The sequence below is a fragment of the Montipora capricornis genome, chromosome 4 (assembly GCF_036669925.1).
Source record: "Montipora capricornis isolate CH-2021 chromosome 4, ASM3666992v2, whole genome shotgun sequence".
NCBI classification, from domain to species: domain Eukaryota; kingdom Metazoa; phylum Cnidaria; class Anthozoa; order Scleractinia; family Acroporidae; genus Montipora; species Montipora capricornis.
In genome coordinates this window covers 33886554-33907259 of record NC_090886.1, presented here as the reverse complement: position 1 = coordinate 33907259, position 20706 = coordinate 33886554, and the positions used below count along the sequence as shown (strand labels likewise).

General features: G+C 40.4%; 2 protein-coding genes across 4 annotated transcripts in view; one reads left to right on the top strand and one right to left on the bottom strand.

The window, feature by feature from the left end:
• LOC138045982 (E3 ubiquitin-protein ligase TRIM37-like) overlaps positions 1 to 15157 on the bottom strand; it is a 47659-nt gene extending 32502 nt beyond the window's left edge. For 2 of the 3 annotated variants that reach the window (XM_068892643.1, XM_068892644.1), the window contains exons 1-5: positions 15022 to 15157; positions 10317 to 10418; positions 3784 to 3824; positions 3339 to 3396; positions 1775 to 1836 (exon numbers count right to left, since the gene is read on the bottom strand). In XM_068892643.1, coding sequence (XP_068748744.1) covers positions 1775 to 1836; positions 3339 to 3396; positions 3784 to 3824; positions 10317 to 10418; positions 15022 to 15042 — 284 coding nt within the window. In that variant the 5' untranslated portion in view covers positions 15043 to 15157. Of the gene's footprint in view, positions 1 to 1206; positions 1286 to 1363; positions 1751 to 1774; positions 1837 to 3338; positions 3397 to 3783; positions 3825 to 10316; positions 10419 to 15021 lie in introns of those variants that run through there. The other variant, XM_068892645.1, reaches the window with a different exon arrangement.
• Positions 15158 to 15793: 636 nt separating this feature from the next.
• LOC138044642 (uncharacterized) lies at positions 15794 to 17078 on the top strand. The gene is made up of 3 exons (XM_068891104.1): positions 15794 to 15898; positions 16186 to 16346; positions 16471 to 17078. Exons 1-3 carry the CDS (start codon positions 15830 to 15832, stop codon positions 16628 to 16630), a joined length of 390 nt encoding a protein of 129 aa, XP_068747205.1. The 5' UTR covers positions 15794 to 15829; the 3' UTR covers positions 16631 to 17078.
• The last annotated feature ends 3628 nt before the right edge of the window (positions 17079 to 20706 follow it).

The window sequence follows — 20706 nt, the reverse complement described above, 5'->3', positions numbered from 1 at the left end:
CATGCTCACAGCACAAAGGATGAGATGGTACAATTATAGGAAAAATAATACCTGTAAAAAATCACTTTTGGCAAGATGCATGTAATGGAAGAAGAACATTAGTCATGTATGTACATGTATATCGTTCAGACAAGTAAATATTCAATTCTACACATAGCCAATTTTATGGTAATTATAGACAGAGCTTTTAAAACCTCAGTTAACAAGGGTCATGCAAACGTACAGTCATATGTGAACCACTTAAGAATAAGGGGGGAGGGGTAAGTAAAACAAAAGACTTGTGTAAGACAAATGACTTGTGTATTAGATCTCTTGTGTAAGATCTCTTGCAGCATTTATGATTACATTTATTTCATTAATTAAAAGTATAGAGAGGGGCTTCTAGCCACTACTGCTCACAATGTACCGGTTATATGACTGTACAATGTTATTGTCAGCCTAGAAAAATAAAGTAAGTCAAGGATTCAGTGGGATCATGTTTCATCCTTCAAAACTGAAACAAGATTATTTTGTTGATCTCTGCAGGCCATTTCTATTGGGAGTGTTTCAATGCCTCTGGCTGATTGACTGGCAGTAATAAACCTCCATTTCCTTCCAACTTTTGCCAAAAAAGTGATAATCGAATTCAAGCACATGTATTTTGGAGAGACCGACTCAGAGCAAAACCAGACAGAAAGTTCAAGTGTTTTCTAGGGTACCTGTACTCATCTACAAAAAGTAAAAGACAAAACTACAAATTGATATGGTAATGTCCTCAAAGCATTGGAATTAAAACTGATCAACCCTTCACTTCTGGTGGCCATTAGTGGCTTAAAAACACTACTATTTACATGTACAATGTATACCATTCAGTCACCTCTTTATGGAAAATTTAGCTCTATGGTAGTAGAGTCTCCAGTATTTGCAAAATGACTGTGACAAAACCTAGTCACTAAAAAGTTACAATTTAAAATAAATTGTACATTGTTTTTGTCATGTATGTTATTTTTATTTGTCAATGATTGTTCAGAGAATGCAAAATGCATTTCCATCACCATAAAGCATGAAATACATGTAATTCTAAAAACCTTAGAACACACGAAGACTTTTAAGGTTGCCTTTTAAGATGCCTTTTAAGATTGACCAAAAAACATAAAAAAGGATAAAAATTGACAACTTCACACTACTCAATAAAACTATTATAAACAGGAAAAATTATCAGCGTACCTATCGATATAAGCAGCCTTCCTTAACCGCAATGTCCATGACCAAATGTATACTCGCACTGACTGAGTTACTAAAACCACTAGTCCACAGTAAAAGACAAGTCTTTAAAATACCAAAATAATCATGCACTTGGAAGCGACGTCTGGTGTCTACTTACTTGTGTTCTTTAATTTGTTCCAAAGCCAGCACATTCCATGTAAATCATTTCAGACATAATTCTTGCCACAAAAAAATTCTAACCATTTCATAAATTTAAGAAACCTTTGTTCACTGTTCATTAGCTTTCTTTGTGAATTACAAAAATTGAGTATCCAAAGTGCTTCATTTACAGGCATTTATGAGCCCACATAGAGAACGTTCGAACTAAAGCCTACACCTGCTACAGTATTGCTGCTAAAATTTATCATGACGTTTGTACACAGTATGCAAATTCAAACACATATGTAGTCACATTTTTCATTCAATGCATTAAATTTAGTATGCAAATTGGCAGCTCCTTTATTAAGGGCCAAAGATTGGGAGAAAGTTCCTGTCACTGCATCTTATAATTTCATTATTCTCACCCTACCTGTCTTTGTCAGCTTCATCTTTAGTTTTCGGGGGGCCAGTTAACTGAAGAGAATCCAGTTGCTGTTTCGAAAGCAAGAAAAGGAAGATTCAGTTACTTTAATTAAACAACTTGGTAGACAAAACCTTAATAGTTTTATGGTTAGTGCAGAACCTTTTTTAAGTGCTTTCCAAACTGTAGAAAATTCACAAATGTAAATTTTTTAAACAATTAGGGATCTTGAGACCAACAGTGAGATGCAATCTTCATTATTAATTTTAGTGACTGTTGATGAAAACCTACACACATACACAATCAAATATAATATCAAGCTACGTTTTCTCCCCTGCAATGACACAAGAGATGACAGTTGATCAGGAAATGAAAGCTTCCCTCTAACATTACATATGTGATCACAGGAACTGAAGGATTAAATTTGTGTTGCTTTTAGCAAATGACTTTATAGGGAAGTTACTTTTAGACAGAAGGGTTCACTTTTCCCAAAAATATCACAAGTGTCAACAAAAAAAGATATTCAACACTAACATTTAATTTTGTTTGATCACTAAAACACCATTCTTTTGATATTTGAAAAAAGGTTTCTGATAACATCACAAAAAACATGCAAATTTTCAGGTAATACTGCTATTTTATTGACACAAAAAAATTGCATATTAATCTGTCAGTAACTTGACATCATAAACCACCCTCAACAGCCCTGAAATTCTCCACTGGCAATTGTTCAATAAAATAAAAATTAAGATACAGAATCCTTGACATGTTAACATTCTGAACACTTGTTTGCCAATGAGTAAGAGGCTCTTTCTATCTTTAATTCAAGTTCTCACTCATTCACCTGTATACCATGCAGGTATACAAGCTGTCTCCTTGTCTTCCACCTTACTTCAAATTAGCTATACATGTAATAAATTTGTAAGTCTCTTCCACTGAATTGAGCCAACTGGTTAAGGTATCATCGTTTGCTATACTCTGCCTTCAGTCCTAATCATGTTTAACGGCAAGGCGATGACTGAATAGTTTTGTTGTTGTAATAGGGTCAGAGTAAAGAACGAGGACGTCAATAAGAACTAGAAACCCACAAAACAATAGAACTGCTTAATGAACAAAAACAATGGTCCTGTGTGCTTGGCATAAATGCTTTGGCGCAATTATTTGCTGTTGTTTCTGTAATTCTTTGCTTTAGTCACCCAAACAAAAGTGGGAAATGATCAAATTTGAGGGTACATGTACATGTATATGTGGAGTATGTTAGCATCTGACCAGAAATTTTATTAAACATCTGCTGACGTTTAATATTGATTATTTTTTGTCTAATATTCAATATCATAAGCATACATGTACAGTGTAGGAAAATCAAAACTGAACTGGTTTATAAAAATTTGAAGCACAACACATGCACACCATTCACATTAATTTTACATGTATTGCAAAAACAATTTAAATTCTATTTACACCATCCACTTTACATCACAAAGTTATTACGAATAATGCCAAATAAGACTTTTGGATGACATTCTCATCGCCATTCTTCGTTTAAACTCCCTTATGCCAAGCCACAACAAACCTGTGTCACTTCTTCAACCCATCGGCAATGGACAAGTTCGTGCAGGTGCAGGGAGGCTCTAAAAAATTAATGAGAAATCAAACATTTTTTTTATATAGAACTGCTGCAAAATACATGACTTTGTAGGTACAATAAACAATACTATAATTATCTAACATGTCAGTTATCATGTATTTCAGGTGTAAATGGGTTAATTCTTTTAAAAACTGAAAATACCTGTAGATTAAAATACAGACTAAAATGTCATCAATTCTCACACGTATAAAGGCTCTTATTAAAATAGTAATAATGTGAATAATAACAAGTTTAATGTAATCCCATTGGACGTACATGTCTTGAATAAAAAAAAACATGTTGCAAAAAATCTTTATTGTGCATGTACATATTGTTGAAAATTCGGTTGATCAGTCAGCATACAATGTACATTAATATGTAACTTTCGTACCTGCAATGTGGGCACTGAGGTCTTTGTTCTGTGAGCCATCTCTAGAGAAACCAACACATAAAAGAAACATGCTGTTGAAATGAAGTGTGCAGTATATCGCCCTTAAAAGTATTACATATAAGTCTCTCAAGTTAAACAGTACAAATTATGAAGATGGCAAGTTTCAAGTATTGAGCAGCTGCCATCCCTTTAAGGCCACAGTACTTAAATTGCGAAAGTTGAAACAATTCATAGTAAGATTACATGTAAAACAAAAACTACTGACAGAATAAACAATTACATGTATTAACACAAACATTAATGCAATTTGCCAGTCTAACACAAAATTAAAGATTTTAACCCTTTGACGTCCAAACCGGCCTCAACCGGCCAGACGTAGTATTTTACTCTGTCTAACGCCAGACGATTTTACTCGTCAATGGGGAACCCCTGGGAGTAAATGGGTTAAAATAACAGAATCGAGAGAAATGCTGACACACCGACAACATTATCGCATTGCATTATTCCCGGCACCATTGATTTTTCTAATCAGTGGACTGTACAGTCAAAAGAGAAAAATGATCCTTGCGCTTATCTAGACAATAATTTTAATTACTTATTAAAGCAATTTATTGTTTCTCTTGTCCGAGCTTGCTCGACCAGATGATGACGATTGTCTCTTATTGACACCCGAAAAAATTAATGATAAATGACAAGTCAGACTGGGGTTGGGGGTAGATACAGAGCCTGCTCGCAGGAGAGTTTCAGGTGCAATGATCAACCAACTGAGCTATGAAGCCACACAGTTAGGAGCAGGTCAGTGCAGATTGTAGGTGCTGTAACACTTTCAATACTGTCTTTACGCCCAATAAATTTATAGTCAGTGAAATGACATCGAAACTGAATGAAGGGAAATTTCTTCCTTAAAGTTCGAATTTCCCATCTTCACTATAATTATTTTAATAATTATCATCATGACTGTTAGACGCAAAGATAAAACAGTTTGTGGCAATCAAACTACATGTATACTTTTACTGTAGTTTTGAAATGACCATTTTTACCTACATTTAAAATACTTAATTTCAACGCACAACACATTACACATTGTACAAGTCATGTGTATGTGTTGCATAATTATATAAGTTCAAAATGAAATTCAGGTTAGAATTGTTTCGAGCTACTGCATGTTGAGTCATTTCATTGTCGTCTACATGTTACTGTAGGAAATAAAAAGCATTTCATGAAACCACAGCCATTTAAAATCTGAATTAACCCATCTCTGTCATGGTGAAATTCCATAGTGTCAAATATATCATTACCATCTACAGTAGTACTGTAACTTACAGTTATACGTTGCAATATCATTCTGACTTCAAAAGAAATTCACCATCTGTTTTTAAATAAAAAATCCTGTGTCTCCTTGAAAATCACAGAGTACATCTTGATAGAGCTCTTCGATGTGGGCAAAACAATAAATCTGTCACTTAATTGCTACTTCATCCATTCCAAAATTTAATTTACATGTATGTCTCTTCTTTCGGACATTCAGTTCTTGACTTCGCACTATTTGCTAGCAAGTCTATTTCTGATAAAAGTTAATAGTAATGTGAAAGTACTGTAGTTCAAGCATATTAAACTACGACCAATGGTTTGCTTCCATGACAAATTTCCATCATTCTGTGAAACACCTGCTCAAAGTGCAAACAACCAAAGTTTGCTTTTCATAAAAAAAAATTTTGCATACTGTACTGTATAACTGAGATACAGACTACTACTAATTAAATTAACCATTTATAAGTTCTCTCTTCAAGAATTTATGCAAAGAACTTACAATATGATTGTTTTAATTCTTCTTTACAACAAAAAAGGGGGATAGAGGAAAGCAGCTTAAATCACCCTTTTTACAAGAAGTCAAATGCAGCAATCATTTAATTGTACGCATTACAATATTATTAAGTGAAGGTTCCTTGAATGAAAAGATACAACATTGTGTGTACATACAGTGTAGAGGCAATTACCAATAGCTGACAGATTTCACTTTGGAATGGAATAATTATACAGTCAAAAAAAAATTCTCGTTTTGTTGATTTCCTGAGAGAGCTACATGGAAGGACTTTCCAAAGTGCTACTGGAACTGTACACAAGCTGACATCCTGATACTTGAGTAGTTGTGGGATCCTCGTCTCGAGGAGGCGATGGTTAGCGCTGGGGATTTGGGCAGGATCTTGTATGACTGTGTAGCCTGATCCTGGAGTGGCAGTCTCTGTTGCAGGTGGCGCAGACATGCCTTGTGGAAACGCCTGAAGAGGCTGTGCATTCTTTCCTCGCTGCTCTCTTGCATGTAGCCTGGACTCTAGTGGTCGCTTCCGCCTTTGAAACCCCCACTTTGACACTTTGCCACCATGTATCTCGGTGTTTGGCAATGTCCTCCCATGCACTGGTGTTGATTAGGGCAGATCGCAAGTCTCGCTTGATGACGTCCTTGTAGTGCAGCAGCAGTTGACCCATGCAATGGACGCCCTCCCATAGTTCTCCGTAAAGGATTTCTCTTGGCAGGTGGTCAGGTTCCATGCGATGTGCATGACCGAGCCATCGAAGGCGTTGCTGAATGAGCAGTGATGGCATGCTCAGTGAGCCAGCATCCTCCAGGACCTCAGTGTTGGTGACACTGTCTTGCCACCTGATGTGCAGCAGGTGCCAAAGGCAGCGGAGGGGGAATCCGTTGAGTCTGGCACAGGTCATCCACGACTCACTGCCATAAAGGAGAGTCAACAGGATACAAGCTTGGTAGACGCAAATCTTGGTCCTTTTGCTCAACAGGTCATTGCCCCACACTCGCTTGTTGCGTTTGGCCATGACAGCAGCTGCTTTGGCAATCCTGCACCTGATCTCAAGCTTGACACGGTGGAGCCCAAATAGGTGAAGGTGTCCACAATCTCCAGCTCCGTGTTGTTGATGGTGATGACTGGGGGGGACTCAGCACCTTGCGCCAGGATGTTGGTCTTCCTAAGGCTGATCGTTAGCCCAAACTCCTTGCAGGTGTGGGTCTACGAGATGTTGGAGGCCCTCTTTGCTGTGGGATGTCAAAAAAGCTTCGTCTGCAAACAGCAGCTCCCGTATAAGCACCATGTAAGCTTTGCTTTTGGCGTGGAGTCTGGTGATGTTGAAGAGTTTGCCGCCTAACCTCATCTGAACGTAGACACCTTCTGTATAGTCTACAAAGGCATACTGGAGCAGCATCAAGAAGAAAATCCCGAACAGGGTCGGAGCAAGGACACAGCCCCGCTTTACTCCACTGCTGACTGGGAAGGCATTGGAGGTTGCCCCATCAAAGCAGACCGTACTCTGCATGTCCTGGTGAAAGGAGGTGATGATTGCCAGGAGCTTTGGAGGGCAGCTAATCTTCAGGAGGATCTTGAAGAGCCCACTTCTGCTCACCAAGTCAAAAGATTTGGTGAGGTCCACGAAAGCGAGGAAAAATGGCGGCTGCTGCTGCTCTCAACACTTCTCCTGCAGCTGACGGAGGGAGAAGATCGTGTCCACTGTGGACCTCCCGGCTCTGAAGCCACACTGTGACTCGGGGTAGACTTATGAAGCAAGGCTCTGCAGGCGGATCAAGATGACCCGAGCGAAGACTTTGCCAACGATGCTAAGAAGAGAGATGCCACGAAAGTTGTTGCAATCACTACAGTCACCCTTGTTCTTGTACAGGGTGACTGTTGGCATCTCTCGTGTCTTGGAGGATGTGACCTTGCTCCCAGCACAGGCAGAGGAGCTCATGAAGCAGTTGCAGGATGGTTTGCTTCCCATGCTTCAAAACCTCCAGCACGATACTGTCATTCCCCAGTGCCTTTCCACAGGCAAGACCATCAATGGCTATGCTGAGCTCCTCCAGTGTTGGCGTGTTGTCAAGCTCCTCTATGACTGGCAACCCAGGCAGGGCATTGAGGGCAGTGTCTGTGACAATGTTCTGGGTTGAGTAGAGCTCCAAATAATGCTACACCCAACGCTGCAGCTGCATGTTCTGATCAGCAATGACCTCGCCAGTTGGCAGGTTTGATGCTCTCATACATACTCTTTGTGTGGCCACAGTCCGCTGCTAGCTGGATTTTGGCGCATAGGTTCTGCCAGCACTTCTTGGCACAGTAGCGGATGGTCTGCTGGGCCTTGCTCTCAGCTGCTCAAAGGGCGTCGCGTGTGCTTGGGGAAGGGTTCTGCTTGTGAGCCAGCCTCGCTTTCCTCTTGGCCTCTTTGATTGGCTGCATTTCTTCCCAGCAAGCCTCGAACCAGTCAGCATTCTTGCGTTCTTTCTTGCCAAATGCAGACATGGCTGAGTTGTAGATGGCATCACACAGGTGAGACCATTTGGCATCCGGGTTGCTGGTTGCACAGCAAGTTTCTCCTGGAGGCTGGCAGCGAAGCTCTGAGCCTTAACGGGGTCTGAAGTGCCACAGGTGTTGATGCTTTGGTGACCCCTGGTCTTCCTGTGATGGATCTTTCTAGACTTCAGTCTGACCTTGCTTGCAACGAGCGAGTGGTCTGTGTCACAGTCAGTGCTGTGATAGCTTCTTGTATGGAGGACACCGCTGAGGTCCACTCTCCTAGTGATAACGAGGTCTAGCTGGTGCCAGTGGTGGGACCGAGGGTGTCTCCAAGACACTTCGAGCGGCTCCTTACACTTAAAGTAGCTGTTGGTGACAGCAGAGTTCGAGCAACCTCTTCCCGTACTCATTCATCCTGCCGACGCCAAAGTGGCAGAGGCAGGTTGGGCATGCTTGCCAGTCAGTCCCAACGCGAGTGTTGAAATCGCCTAGCAAATATATGCCCTCAGAACTTGGGATTCCGGATAGTGTTTCCTGCAGAGCCTCGTAGAATTGATCCTTGGATTCTGGGGTGGAGGTCAGAGTCGGGGCGTAGGCAGATATGATGTTCACAAAGCCCGCCAACGTTTTCATGCGAAGGGCAAGAATTCTCAATGACCCTCCAGAGGGGGTTTCTGTGGTGGCAATCAGTGAGTTCCTCACAGCAAAACCTACGCCGTACTGCCTTGGCTCGTCCTGGGAAAGGCCTTGCCAGAAGGTATAGTCTCTTTCCATAAGTAACCCACTGTCGGCCAGCCGGGTTTCCTGGAGACAGGAGACGTTGATGTTGAGTCGTGCCACCTCCTTGTTGATGATGGCGGTCTTGCAGGAGTCGTCCCTTAGCTGAAGGTCAGAGGAGAGACCAGGGCACATGGTGCAAATGTTCCAGCTTGCGATTCGAAGAGCTGGAGTCTTCGTAGCTTTTTGTTTTTGACTGCTTGGTGCAAGTACTTGCTCGCTTGTCAGGAGGGTCCCCTACATGTAAGCTCCATGCACCCAGTAGAGCAGGCAAGCAATGACCGGGTGGCACCTTACTGGCTGGGGGCAGCCCAGCTTGAGGTGGGCGGTAGCCACCCAAAGGAGGCAGAACATGTAGTACATTCCCATCTGAACTACAGTAGTTGAGACCAAAAAATATCAAAAATATTTTTCTTTTTTAACAAATGGCCAAATTGATACTAAAGACAATAAAAAAGTCTGAAAGAGTAACCTTTACCCTCATAATGAGAAATCAGGATGGAAAGCTGTTTTAGACCAAAACTTGTTCAAATTTGCTAGGGTTACATGTATGAAAATAAAATTACTGATTGCACATAAATGTTAATACACTGTATCCTGCTTTAAGGTGGCTGGAACCAGTTTCACCACTTTTAGAGACCTTCTTGTTAGATGGGTTATAACTACTATACTATATCACGTAACAGCAATGTTATGGTACCACGTCAAACACCAATTATTGCTTAACAAAATGCACTCACAATTTTGATGTAATGGGTTACCATGGCAACATGAAAGGTCTCCAAAAACACCCTATATTTCGTCTTTACTTGCTTATATCTTAAAAATGAACTCGGTGACCCTCATTTTTTATTGTAGAATAGTAATTAGCATCTTAAGATAGAACTATCTGCAAAGTTTAAAAAAATTCTTGGGAGCCAATTCAGAGCTACCTTAATTTTTCGAAAATTTAAGGTAGCTCTTAATTTGCTCCCAATAATTTTTTTTAACTTTGCAGATGGTCCTATGTCAAATTGCTAATTACTATTCTACAATAAAAAATGGGGGTCACCGAGTTCATTTTTAAGATATAAGCAAGTAAAGACGAAATATAGGGTGTTTTTGGAGAGCTTTTATGTTGCCATGGTAACCTATTACGTCAAAATAGTGAGCGCATTTTGTTAAGTAACAATTGGCGTTTGATATGGTACCATAACATTTCTTTTACGTGATACAGTTTTGTAGTGACAACCCTTCTAATAAAAAGGTCCTTGAAAGTAGTGAAACTGGTTCCAGCCACCTTAAGTTTATTTTCAGTCAATATTAAAAGCGCATTATTTCTTTGGAATGAAAATTATCAGACTCCATTATTTAGAATAAAACTTATCATCATCATCATCATCCTATGACAACTTTACACCTGGACTCAGTTTGAAATTACCAAGTAGAAGCAATTTACATGTACTGTAAACTCACTCTTATACACAGGAAGCAGCACATTTTTGAACAATGTGGACAGAGCCTTGCATCCCTCAGCTTCTCCATACAAATGAAACATCTGAAGACCTCCGCCAAACTCTGTAAAACAAAACAACAAAGACACAAAAAGAAGAGATGATACAGAAAATGAGACAAGAACATAAACTTCAAATTGGGACAAATTGGCTGCTTTTATACTCAGAATGTACGGGTAATATACACCTTATTCCAAGATGGCCACTGATTTATTAAGGATACAAATTGGCCCTTGTTGCCTCGTTCAAGATAAAATATTCTTTTGAATTTTAAGCTTTTAAAAGAACAAGGCATCAAGGGCTAATTTGAATAAAAACAAAAGAATATTTAAATGACGGCCATTTTGGAATAAGGTGTATTTTGTCTGAGACAATCTGGAGGAAATACATTGTATTTAGTGCCTTTGATTAAATGGGCCATTTCAGAGTTGCTGTTTGTCTCGGGTTTCGAAGTGAATCTTGGTGCTCAACTATTGTAAGGGAAATGAGTTTGATTTGCATAAGAATACGCAACTCATTTCCATTTGAATGGTTGTGCACCAGGAGTCGCTTTGAAACTGAGGCATTACACGTACAGGCGCTCATACCTCACTCGTTTGGGTTTTTGACACAAACAACTCATGAATAAAACCTGTACGCCGCACTTTCCATGATGTAAACTATATAACTAGATTATATCTTTTATATAGTTTGTTCTGTCCATGCGATGGGCCTTAGGTTTGACTGAAACCAATGCTTTTAGCTACAGTGAGTAATTCAGGCACCTACGACCCATGCCAAGGAATCATCCAACCCTAAGACCAAACAATACACATTTCCTCAGGTTTTAAAGCATGTAGTGTAGTAGAAAAAACAAATGGAAATGGTCCATTTGAACCACGTTTTCTCTCTCCCGGAAATTCAAGTTGAGCAAAACACAAAAAGTTTTAAAGAAGCGGAATTTCATTTTTTCATCACAACAGTACATAGCAAGTAGAATTTAGTATTACGTGTAAAAAGTTACTGTTCAAAATTTGCTGATGAAAGAGGAAGATTAAAAACATTCACCAGGCGAAGACGTGTCCGATCACTTAAAGAAATGAATGCCATAAAATAAACAACTTACTAACCTCACTCGCTCAGGACCGTACTGGGGAATAATGGCTCTTGGTCCATACTGACACGACCTTGGGCCAATATTTCCCAGTACGGCCCTCGCACTCGGTTAGTACACATTGTATCACCGTGACACAGGTCAGGTCAGGGGAAATCCTCTCTCCTGCTACTGGTAAAATGCTAAAAAGCACTACCTGCCACAATCAGGTAGATGAAAATCATTAAACTTCCTAGGCAGTCCAAAAGGGAACAAATCCTGACAGAAAAACAAGGAGTCGAAGCCCCTTTTAAGTGGACTGAAGATGAACATCATCAACCTTTCAGCAATGTCTGCAGCCAGAGACATCTCTGGCAATGACATCCCTTTCATACAACATCATCACCACTGGAAACCAACTTCCGTGGCAGGAAGAGTGGGACTGCCCTAGTGTACTGGCTGGCCTTACCACTACAAATGCCACCCACACAGGTTCTCTATGTGCACCATCATCACTTAATCTTACTGCCAAAGCCCTGGCAGGGGAGGAGCAAAAGGTGAAGTTGACCACTGGAAGTTGCAGTTCCAGCCATACGGGCGAAGGGGCCTGATGCCCATAGTAACTGCTGCTCTCCATCTGGCAGTGAGAGTTCAGTGTTCTCTCAGGCGAGTGAGTACAGTGTATTAGCCCCTTTTAGGATAGTACTGCTTACTCTCACATGAGGGAGGAGGGCAGCAAAGGTGTCCTGTCTCAGCAAAACTGGCCAGCTCATCACAGCTAGCAGTCAACATCAAAAAAACAACAAGAGAAACTTGTAAATAGTTGATTCTTGGAGCATGGCACGTTTGAACACTCATGGATGGAGAGGCTTCCATAAGACCTAAAAGGAGAAGAGCCCTCATTGCAAAGGAACTGTCTGACTATAGGACTGACATCCCACGGCTACACTTTGTGAAACCAGACCTGAAGATTGAGAGGGATCTGTTGCTGAACCTTAAGGTGGCTACACATCTTCTGGCATTAGACAAAATGATTAAAATCTGTAAGTGCCCCTCTCGTGAGGGAAAGAATTGAATGGTTTTTGAATGGAAGTAGATGTTGTTCCCTTCACCCCTGAACCGTCCCTCTTTAAATACAAAGTTGCACTAAAAAGGAGGCCCTTCACGCTCTGCTATTTGTTCGAAATCATTTAACGCACGACAAATAATCTAAGATGGATAACAACAAACAGTAACACTGAGACTGAAAAATGACTGGGATTTTAAAAGTTTCGCTCAATCTCGGGTATCAGTACATGTACCGCAACTGATTGTGTCAAGTGTTGCCAAGCTGGAAACTTAATTAATGGCTTTAATTTCCAAGAGCCCAAGCATTCAGAATTTAATGAAAATTTACTAAAACAATTTTTAGTATTCCATTTGCATTTGTTGGATACTAGTCTAGTTACAGCCAACTCGGTGCTACGCACAGAGTACAGTGTAAGCCCCTTTTAGGATAGTACAGCTTACTCTCACATGAGGGAGGAGGGCAGCAAAGGTGTCCTGTCTCAGCAAAACTGGCCAGCTCATCACAGCTAGCAGTCAACATCAAAGAAACAACAAGAGAAACAAATAGTTGATTCTTGGAGTATGGCACGTTCGAACGCTCATGGATGGAGAGGCTTCCATAAGACCTAAAAGGAGAAGAGCCCTCATTGCAAAGGAACTGTCTGACAACAGGACTGACATCCCATGGCTACACTTTGTGAAACCAGACCTGAAGATTGAGAGGGATCTGTTGCTGAACCTTAAGGTGGCTACACATCTTCTGGCATTAGACAGAATGATTAAAATCTATAAGTGCCCCTCTCGTGAGGGAAAGAATTGAATGGTTTTTGAATGGAAGTAGATGTTGCTCCCTTCACCCCTGAACCGTCCCTCTTTAAACACAAAGTTGCACTGTAAAAGGAGGCGCTTCACGCTCTGCTTTTGTTTGAAATGATTCAAGCCCGACAAATAATCCAAGATGGCAATCAACAAACAGTAACACTGAGACTGAACCTGTAACAAATATTTCCAGAGCAATAAAAATGACTGAGGATTTTAAAACAAGGATATTGCGTTTAGTAACTTTCTCATTGGTTCACTCAATCTCGGGTATCAGCACATGCACCGCAACTGATTTTGTTGCCAAGCTGGAAACTTGATGGCTTAATGGCCAAGCATTCAGAAGTTAATGAAAATTTTTATCATTCCATTTGCGTTCGTTGGATACGAGTCTAGTTACAGCCAACTCGGCGCTACGCGCCTCACTCAGGTTATTTACCATCTCATATCCAACGCACGCTCATGGAATAATTGGAATAATAAGGTGTTTTCATGGGCATATTCCCATTTGGGGCTTTATTAATTAATTTGCACAAATTATTTCAGCACTCTCTATGCATCCACAGTTGGTTAACAAAATAATCATCCGCATGATCCTAAAGTACATGTACCTTTTACAGTGTGTCTTTGTGTTCTTACAACAAAAGTTAACGTTAAAAAGCAACAATGTTTCAACTGTTCAACTGCCATTTTCAAGTTGAAGGATAAACTTTTAACATGCGCTTTTAAAAATATATATATATAATAATCAAATTGCAAGAAGTAAAATTGTCTGATCATGTTAGACAAAGTGAAAGTGCCAATTTTAGCAGAGAAAGGGTGAATATTATTTATGTGCCTAGCAGAGCCTCATTGTAGGCCAAAACAAAGGATTCTTTTTTCTTATAGTTGGTATGTACACTTTCAAGACAAGAAAATTTTTAAACTGACATCATTATCTAAAGTTGGTTTTTCTTATTTGCGGAAATTTGCATACATTGCTGTAATTATTTGCTTGTACGTTTCATTGAAGTCACGTCAACAGTGTGAGTTAAAAGTGGAATACTTGATTTTATTTAAGCTTAATTTCTTAGTCATACTAGATTAATTATGCTAGCTCTATACGCAGCTAGTCACAAAATCGTTGACACTAAATGGAATTCCTTCTATGATTGTAAAACTGTACCCTCAGCAGACATACACAACAACAAAGTACAGTGAATAAGTAGTTGTAAACATGTACATGCTCCATAAATCCAAACTTGATCACCTGGGTTAACATTTCTTGAAACAAGATACGATGTGTCGGCACAGTTTGCATGCCTGTCTCCTCGCTCAACTGCAGAAACGTTCATGTCCATATTTAAATAATAATTTAACATACTACCAAAGCATGAAGAAAAAAAACACCGTTAAAAATTGCGTGTGTTTTCCTTCTTTTTGAGCAACCGAGTGCACGCAACTATTGCGGTAAAATCTATAGATAAGCCCTTATGCACTCTTATTACACGGCTTCAACGAGATCACACAGCTCTGATGACTGTGTCATCAGTGACACACGATTGTTGGCGTCGTGATTTGGTCTTGCAGTCCAAACCAATCGAGTTATGAAAAGGATTGTGGTTATTGAGGCCGTTTCATGAAACAACAGAATTCCAAGTTAAATCATGATCAGTAAGACATTTTTGATTGTTCGCGACGTTATTTTGGACTGGAGTTCTCTTTTCAGAGGATCTAAATCATTCCTCACCTCCACTGATCCTTCCTCCATTTTGAGAGCTTTAGAGTTAATTATTGTTTCCGCTTTTCATTGACAACTTTCCTTGGAAAAAGAGTATAGAACCCCAACACATACTCTAACCAGTGTTGTTCAGCGCTTCAAAAACATTACAAATTTATAGTTTGTTCCCAACGCTCCTCTTGTTTGGCTTGTAAGTCACGTGGTTGAATTCCGCAAATTGGATTGGCTGTAGGCAAAAATAGAGGGAAATAAGGCACATTTTGAATGATAATTTTCTTTGATATCTTTTTGTTGGAAATTTAATTTTTAATTTAAAAGAACTGATTGGGGATCCGCATCTTATCTGAACGCGCTGTTTTTTCCGTGGACTCGACAATAAAATATCTCGTGAAATATAAATATGCTTATCAATTATTTAATACAACTCTTTATTTCAAGGGGGCAACCAATCACTGATGTGGAGTCTTTCAGAACTTGACTGCTTTCTTATTATTTTATGCTCACTTGTTAATGAATACATTACTCCGAAAATGAAACCTCATGGTTTTGGTGAAATCTATCACTTGAAAGTTCTTATTGTGCTTCAAGATTTTGTCTTTTTTGTCCTTTTAATTCGAATCATCGGTAAATTAGATTTGAATAAAGAAATTAAAATCGTTCGCACTTAATAGCAGTAAATTCCACGGTCATGCACTTCTGTAAAAAAATAAATGTAGTGAACAGTTTGTAGAGGGGACTGGCGCGTAGTCACGTGGTTTGGTCACGTATTTATACCGAAGCCATCATAACTGGAAGCGCTGGAAGTTTTGCAAAAACGATGAATTTCACAATTTATACGGACCCTGGTCCATCACCAGTTTGCCTTAAAGTAGCCGAGAATTCTCAGGTAATTTCTTTTACGTTAGTAGGAGCCTATGACATGAAGTGTCTCTATTGGGGTGAAAATCTCGTACAGAAGTTAACTAAACAGCAGTGATAAACATATTGAACTTTTTCATTTTGATAATGACTTGACGTTTCGTATGTGCTCTACATACATTTTCAAAAGTAACCGTTGAAATTTAAAACAGCTATAACGAAACGTCAAGTCATTATCAAAATGAAAAAGTTCAATATGTTTATCACTGCTGTTTGTGTCTTAGTTAACTACATTTTTTCAAATATGGCCTGCAGGGTGTTGTGAGCAGTGCAACTTCAAACATCCATGTTCCACTTCCTCTGGCAACATGGCCGACGACAAAGACAAATTTGAACGAGGGGAGCCGATTGTACAAAACGGATGGCAAGAGACGAGCTCGTAATGTTGAAAGCAGTCGAAAATATCGGAAGAGAAGGTATCCTTGTTAATTTGCTTCAAAACCGTAATCGTTTGAAGTGCACTAAACGGCATCGAGAAAAGTGGGAGACAACAAATTAAATATTTTATTCAAACATTTGATTATTTCGTCTTTCTGCCAGGAGAGAGCGATTCCAGAGTCTGGAGAATGCCAACAAACGACTCCAGGAACAAATTGAAGAAGTTGAAAGGCAACTGCACCAGCTGAACTATGCCTTTGGGCTGTTTGTGCAACACGCCGAATGCTGTGGACAGTGCAGTAACATCAGACTGGGAGAGTAGATAAAGGCAATTAACTTATTCGTTGAGAGTTTAAAAAAAAACGAAACCTTGTATCTCCATGCCTGTTAGAAGGAGGGGATCCAAAAATACACTTGTGGTTGTGAGCACGTTTACCCTGGTTTACCAAATTTAACAAGGTAAAAAGTGTCTCCCTAATTCAGACTGAATTCTCTGGTTTTATCATTAATTTTGCCTTACCTCGACTGTGTTCAAAAGTATAACCATTTGTCGGAGGCTATTTAGGTTGAAAGCCGTTCAGTTTCAGTTTGATCAGGCCAAATTGACTTTTAATATAAAGTCCCCTCAGTGTGTGGCTAATGTTTGATTAAAATCCCAAACGTGTGTTATCACTTTTTGGTATGAGGTAAGACTAGCCCCACTTTAGCTTCGATCCTTTGTTTGATGTCTTATTGTTGTATCGCTGTCAAAAGAATTTAAAATAAAAGATTTCACCTTTTTACCAACTTTATTGTGATTTCTCTGCAATCATTACCAACAGGTACACAAACGATTTATTTACACTGGCCCTAGTTGTTCAAACGATGAATCATTAGTCATAGCGAAACCAATTGTGTATCCCCTGGATAGTGATTTATCCGTCGGATAGCGCTATCCATTGTTTGCACAACTCGGGCCAGTTGTTTAATTCAAAAGGTGGATAGCGCTATCTACCGGATAAATCACTATCCAGCCGATAAACACTAGCAAAACCAATTGAGTTATCCAGTGGATAGCCCTATCACTGGGGCTTGGTGGTGTGAAAGGATAATCAAAAAAGGTGGTTTGTAAACATTGAAAATCACGGCTCCTCCGATCAGGTGGTCAGGGTCAAAGAACAGGGCAAAACTCCAATGTTACTGGTAGTTGGCCCAATACGACCTGGTGCCCGTTTCTCGAAAGTCCCGAAACTTTACGGGCTGTTTTCGGGTGTCACAATTCTCTCTGTATCTCAAAAACGGAGATCGTTGAGTCGTCAAACTTCACAGCCATTTTCCTTTTTATTACCTTCAAATCATGTTAAAAGATCGGCTTTCCAGAACTAGCGGTTGACAGTTTCACAAATGGCTTTTCTGGCCGAACCGTTTTCGGGATTTTTGAGAAACGGGCCCCAGGGGACCGTTTCTCGAAAGTCCCGAAACTTTACGGGCCATTTTCGGGTGTCACAATTCCTTTTGTATCTCAAGAATGGAGAGGATTTAATTCGTCAAACTTCACAGTCATTTTCCTTTTGTTACCTTGAAAACACATTTAAAGATCGGCTTTCCAAAACAAGAGGTTGACTGTTTCACAAATGGCTTTTCGGGCCCGAAACGTTTTCGGGACTCTCAAGAAACGGGCCCCAGGCCCCAGTTGTTCCAACGATGGATAGCGCAATTCACTGGATAAACCAATATCCAGTCGATAAGTAATAGCGAAACCAATTGCGCTATCCAATGGATAGTGATTTATTCGGTTATCCACCTTTTCAACAACTGGGGCCAGACTACAACACCAAGGAACTGCTTGCCGTACTCTTTGCAAATGCTTTAATTAAGGTATCACAACATTTTATAAGTCGAGAGTCGGGGCGTACGACTAGTAGTCCGTTTCGGCGAAGACCTGAGACTATTTGCAACTGTAATTATACAAAGGCAGCACTTTCTCCTCAGTTATTTCAAGACCCCGATTAAGGGTTGGGCCGGAGCTTACTTCACGACCTTCTGCTCGGTAGTCCGATGCTAAACCAAGTCAACCAGTCGGCGGTAAATCACTTAAATTAGTCACCACAACAAAAGAGGGAGAGAGGAACACTTCCGTGTTCATCAGTGTTTATTACAACTTCCATAAACATGCGAACTTGAAAGTTCAAAATTCGTTTCTTACTGCCGTCAATCACACTGGCTTTGACAACTGAGACAAGTGATCTCGCACTTTGCTGGACAATATAAGAAATTACCGCTTTTTTAAATAGCTACCTGACAAAATTCAGATGGCTCCGACGGGAACCGAAGTTCCCATGATCTCTGTGATGCCGGTGCAATGCTCTACCAACTGACCTATGAAGCCGCACAGTTGGGAGGAAGGTAATTTGTTGGGCTCATTCATCACCCCGTGAAGGACTTGATGAATTAAATGAAATGAGTGTATATTTGAAATGCGGGTTTTCGACGACTGAGACAAGCCATCCTCGCACTTTTGCTGGACAGTTCAAGCAATAGGCCATTTCCGAGTTGATGTTTGTCTCGGTTTCGAAGCGAGTCTTGGTGCTCAACTATTGAAATGCATGGAAATGAGTTTGATTTGCATAAGAATACGCAACTCATTTCCATTTGAATGGTTGTGCACCAGGACTCGCTTTGAAACCGAGGCATGCAGCAACTCGGAAATGGGCTATTGTCGCTTTTTTATAGCATTGCACCGGCATAGCAGAGGTCATGGGTATGACGATCCCGTTGATGCCATCGGCATGTTTCTGGTGTCTTCAAAAAAGCAACAATTGCTTAAATTGTCCAGCAAAGTGCGAGGATCACTTGTCGCTGTCGTCAAACCCCGCACTGCTAATATACACACTCACTTCATCTTGCCAATCACACTTGCCGCAGACGCTTGCGTGCCGTTTAACACAAACCGAGAAAGTTGTTCGACATCAGCCAATCACAATGCTGCACAGTTGTGACCCATTACGCGATTTCGATGCGGTGCTTGACGTCAGAAAAACTACTGGAACTTGAAACGCAAAGTTCGCGAGTTAACGGGAGTCGAAGTAAACTCACTTGTTTGGAAGCTGGGATAACGCAGTGGTTAGCCTGCTTGCAGGCGGGAATTTGTATTTAGGTCGCCATATTGGACGAGTGAAAGTCAGAAGATCTGGGAGCAGTGGGGCATACACCCAGATCTTCCGACTTGCACTCGTCCAATATGGCGACCGGAATACAAATTACCGCCTGCAAGCAGGCTACGCAGTGGTAAGAGAACCCGCCTCCCACCAATGTGGCCCGGGTTCGATTTCCCAGACTTGGGGTTACACGTGGGTTGAGTTTGTAGTTCTCTACTCTGCTCCAAGAGGTGTTTACTCCTGTTTTCCCCCGTCCTAAAGGCCAATTAACCTACGATTTGGTAAGAGTTGATTTGATTTATGTACAATGTCCCAGATTAGAGCGAGTTTCTATCGAGTGTCGTAAAACCAAAAGCAATTGGCCAATCAAAAAGGACGGAGACAATCCAGTAAAGCAATCAAAACTCGAAACAATTACACGTAGCCGACACAAAGCGCGGGAAAATGTGCACGCGCGAGCCACGATTGGTTTTGGTTTCATTTGATTGGTTGAAAAAGTGGCGCGAGAACTTTGAACCAATCGGTGGGTGAGGTAATGCAAAACCAAAGGAATTCGCCAATTACTTTCGACACTCAATTGAAAACCGCTCAAGTGCCCCAGCGCTAAATATAGTTGACACTTAAATACAGTTCATTATTAGAGCGAGTTTCAATCGATTGTCGTAAAACCAAAACCAAAGTAATTACTCTGGCCCATCAAAAAGGACCGAGACAATCCAGTAAACCAATCAAAACTCAAAGTAATTACACGTAGCCGACACAAAGCGCGGGAAAATGTGCACGCGCGAGCCACGATTGGTTTTGGTTTCATTTGCTCGGTTGAAAAATTGGCGCGAGAACTTTGAACCAATCACTGGGTGAAGTAGAGCGGTTTTCAATTGAGTGTCGAAAGTAATTAGTGAATTGCTTTGGTTTTGCATTTCTTCACTCAGTGATTGGTTCAAAGTTCAAGCTCAACCTTTTCAACCAATCAGAAGTGAAACCAAAACCAATCATGGCTCGCGCTTGCACGTTTTCCCGCGCTTTGTGTCGGCTACGTGTAATTACCTCGAGTTTTGATTGGTTTACTGGGTTGTCTCCGTCCTTTTTGATTGGCTAAAGTAATTACTTTGGTTTTGGTTTTACGACACTCGATTGAAACTCGCTCTAATGGAAAACTAAAGGAATTCACTAATTACTTTCGACACTCAATTGAAAACCTCTCTATTACTGTGACTGACAGACTTGTTAGTTCTATGCATGAGTCAAACTACACAAAAGA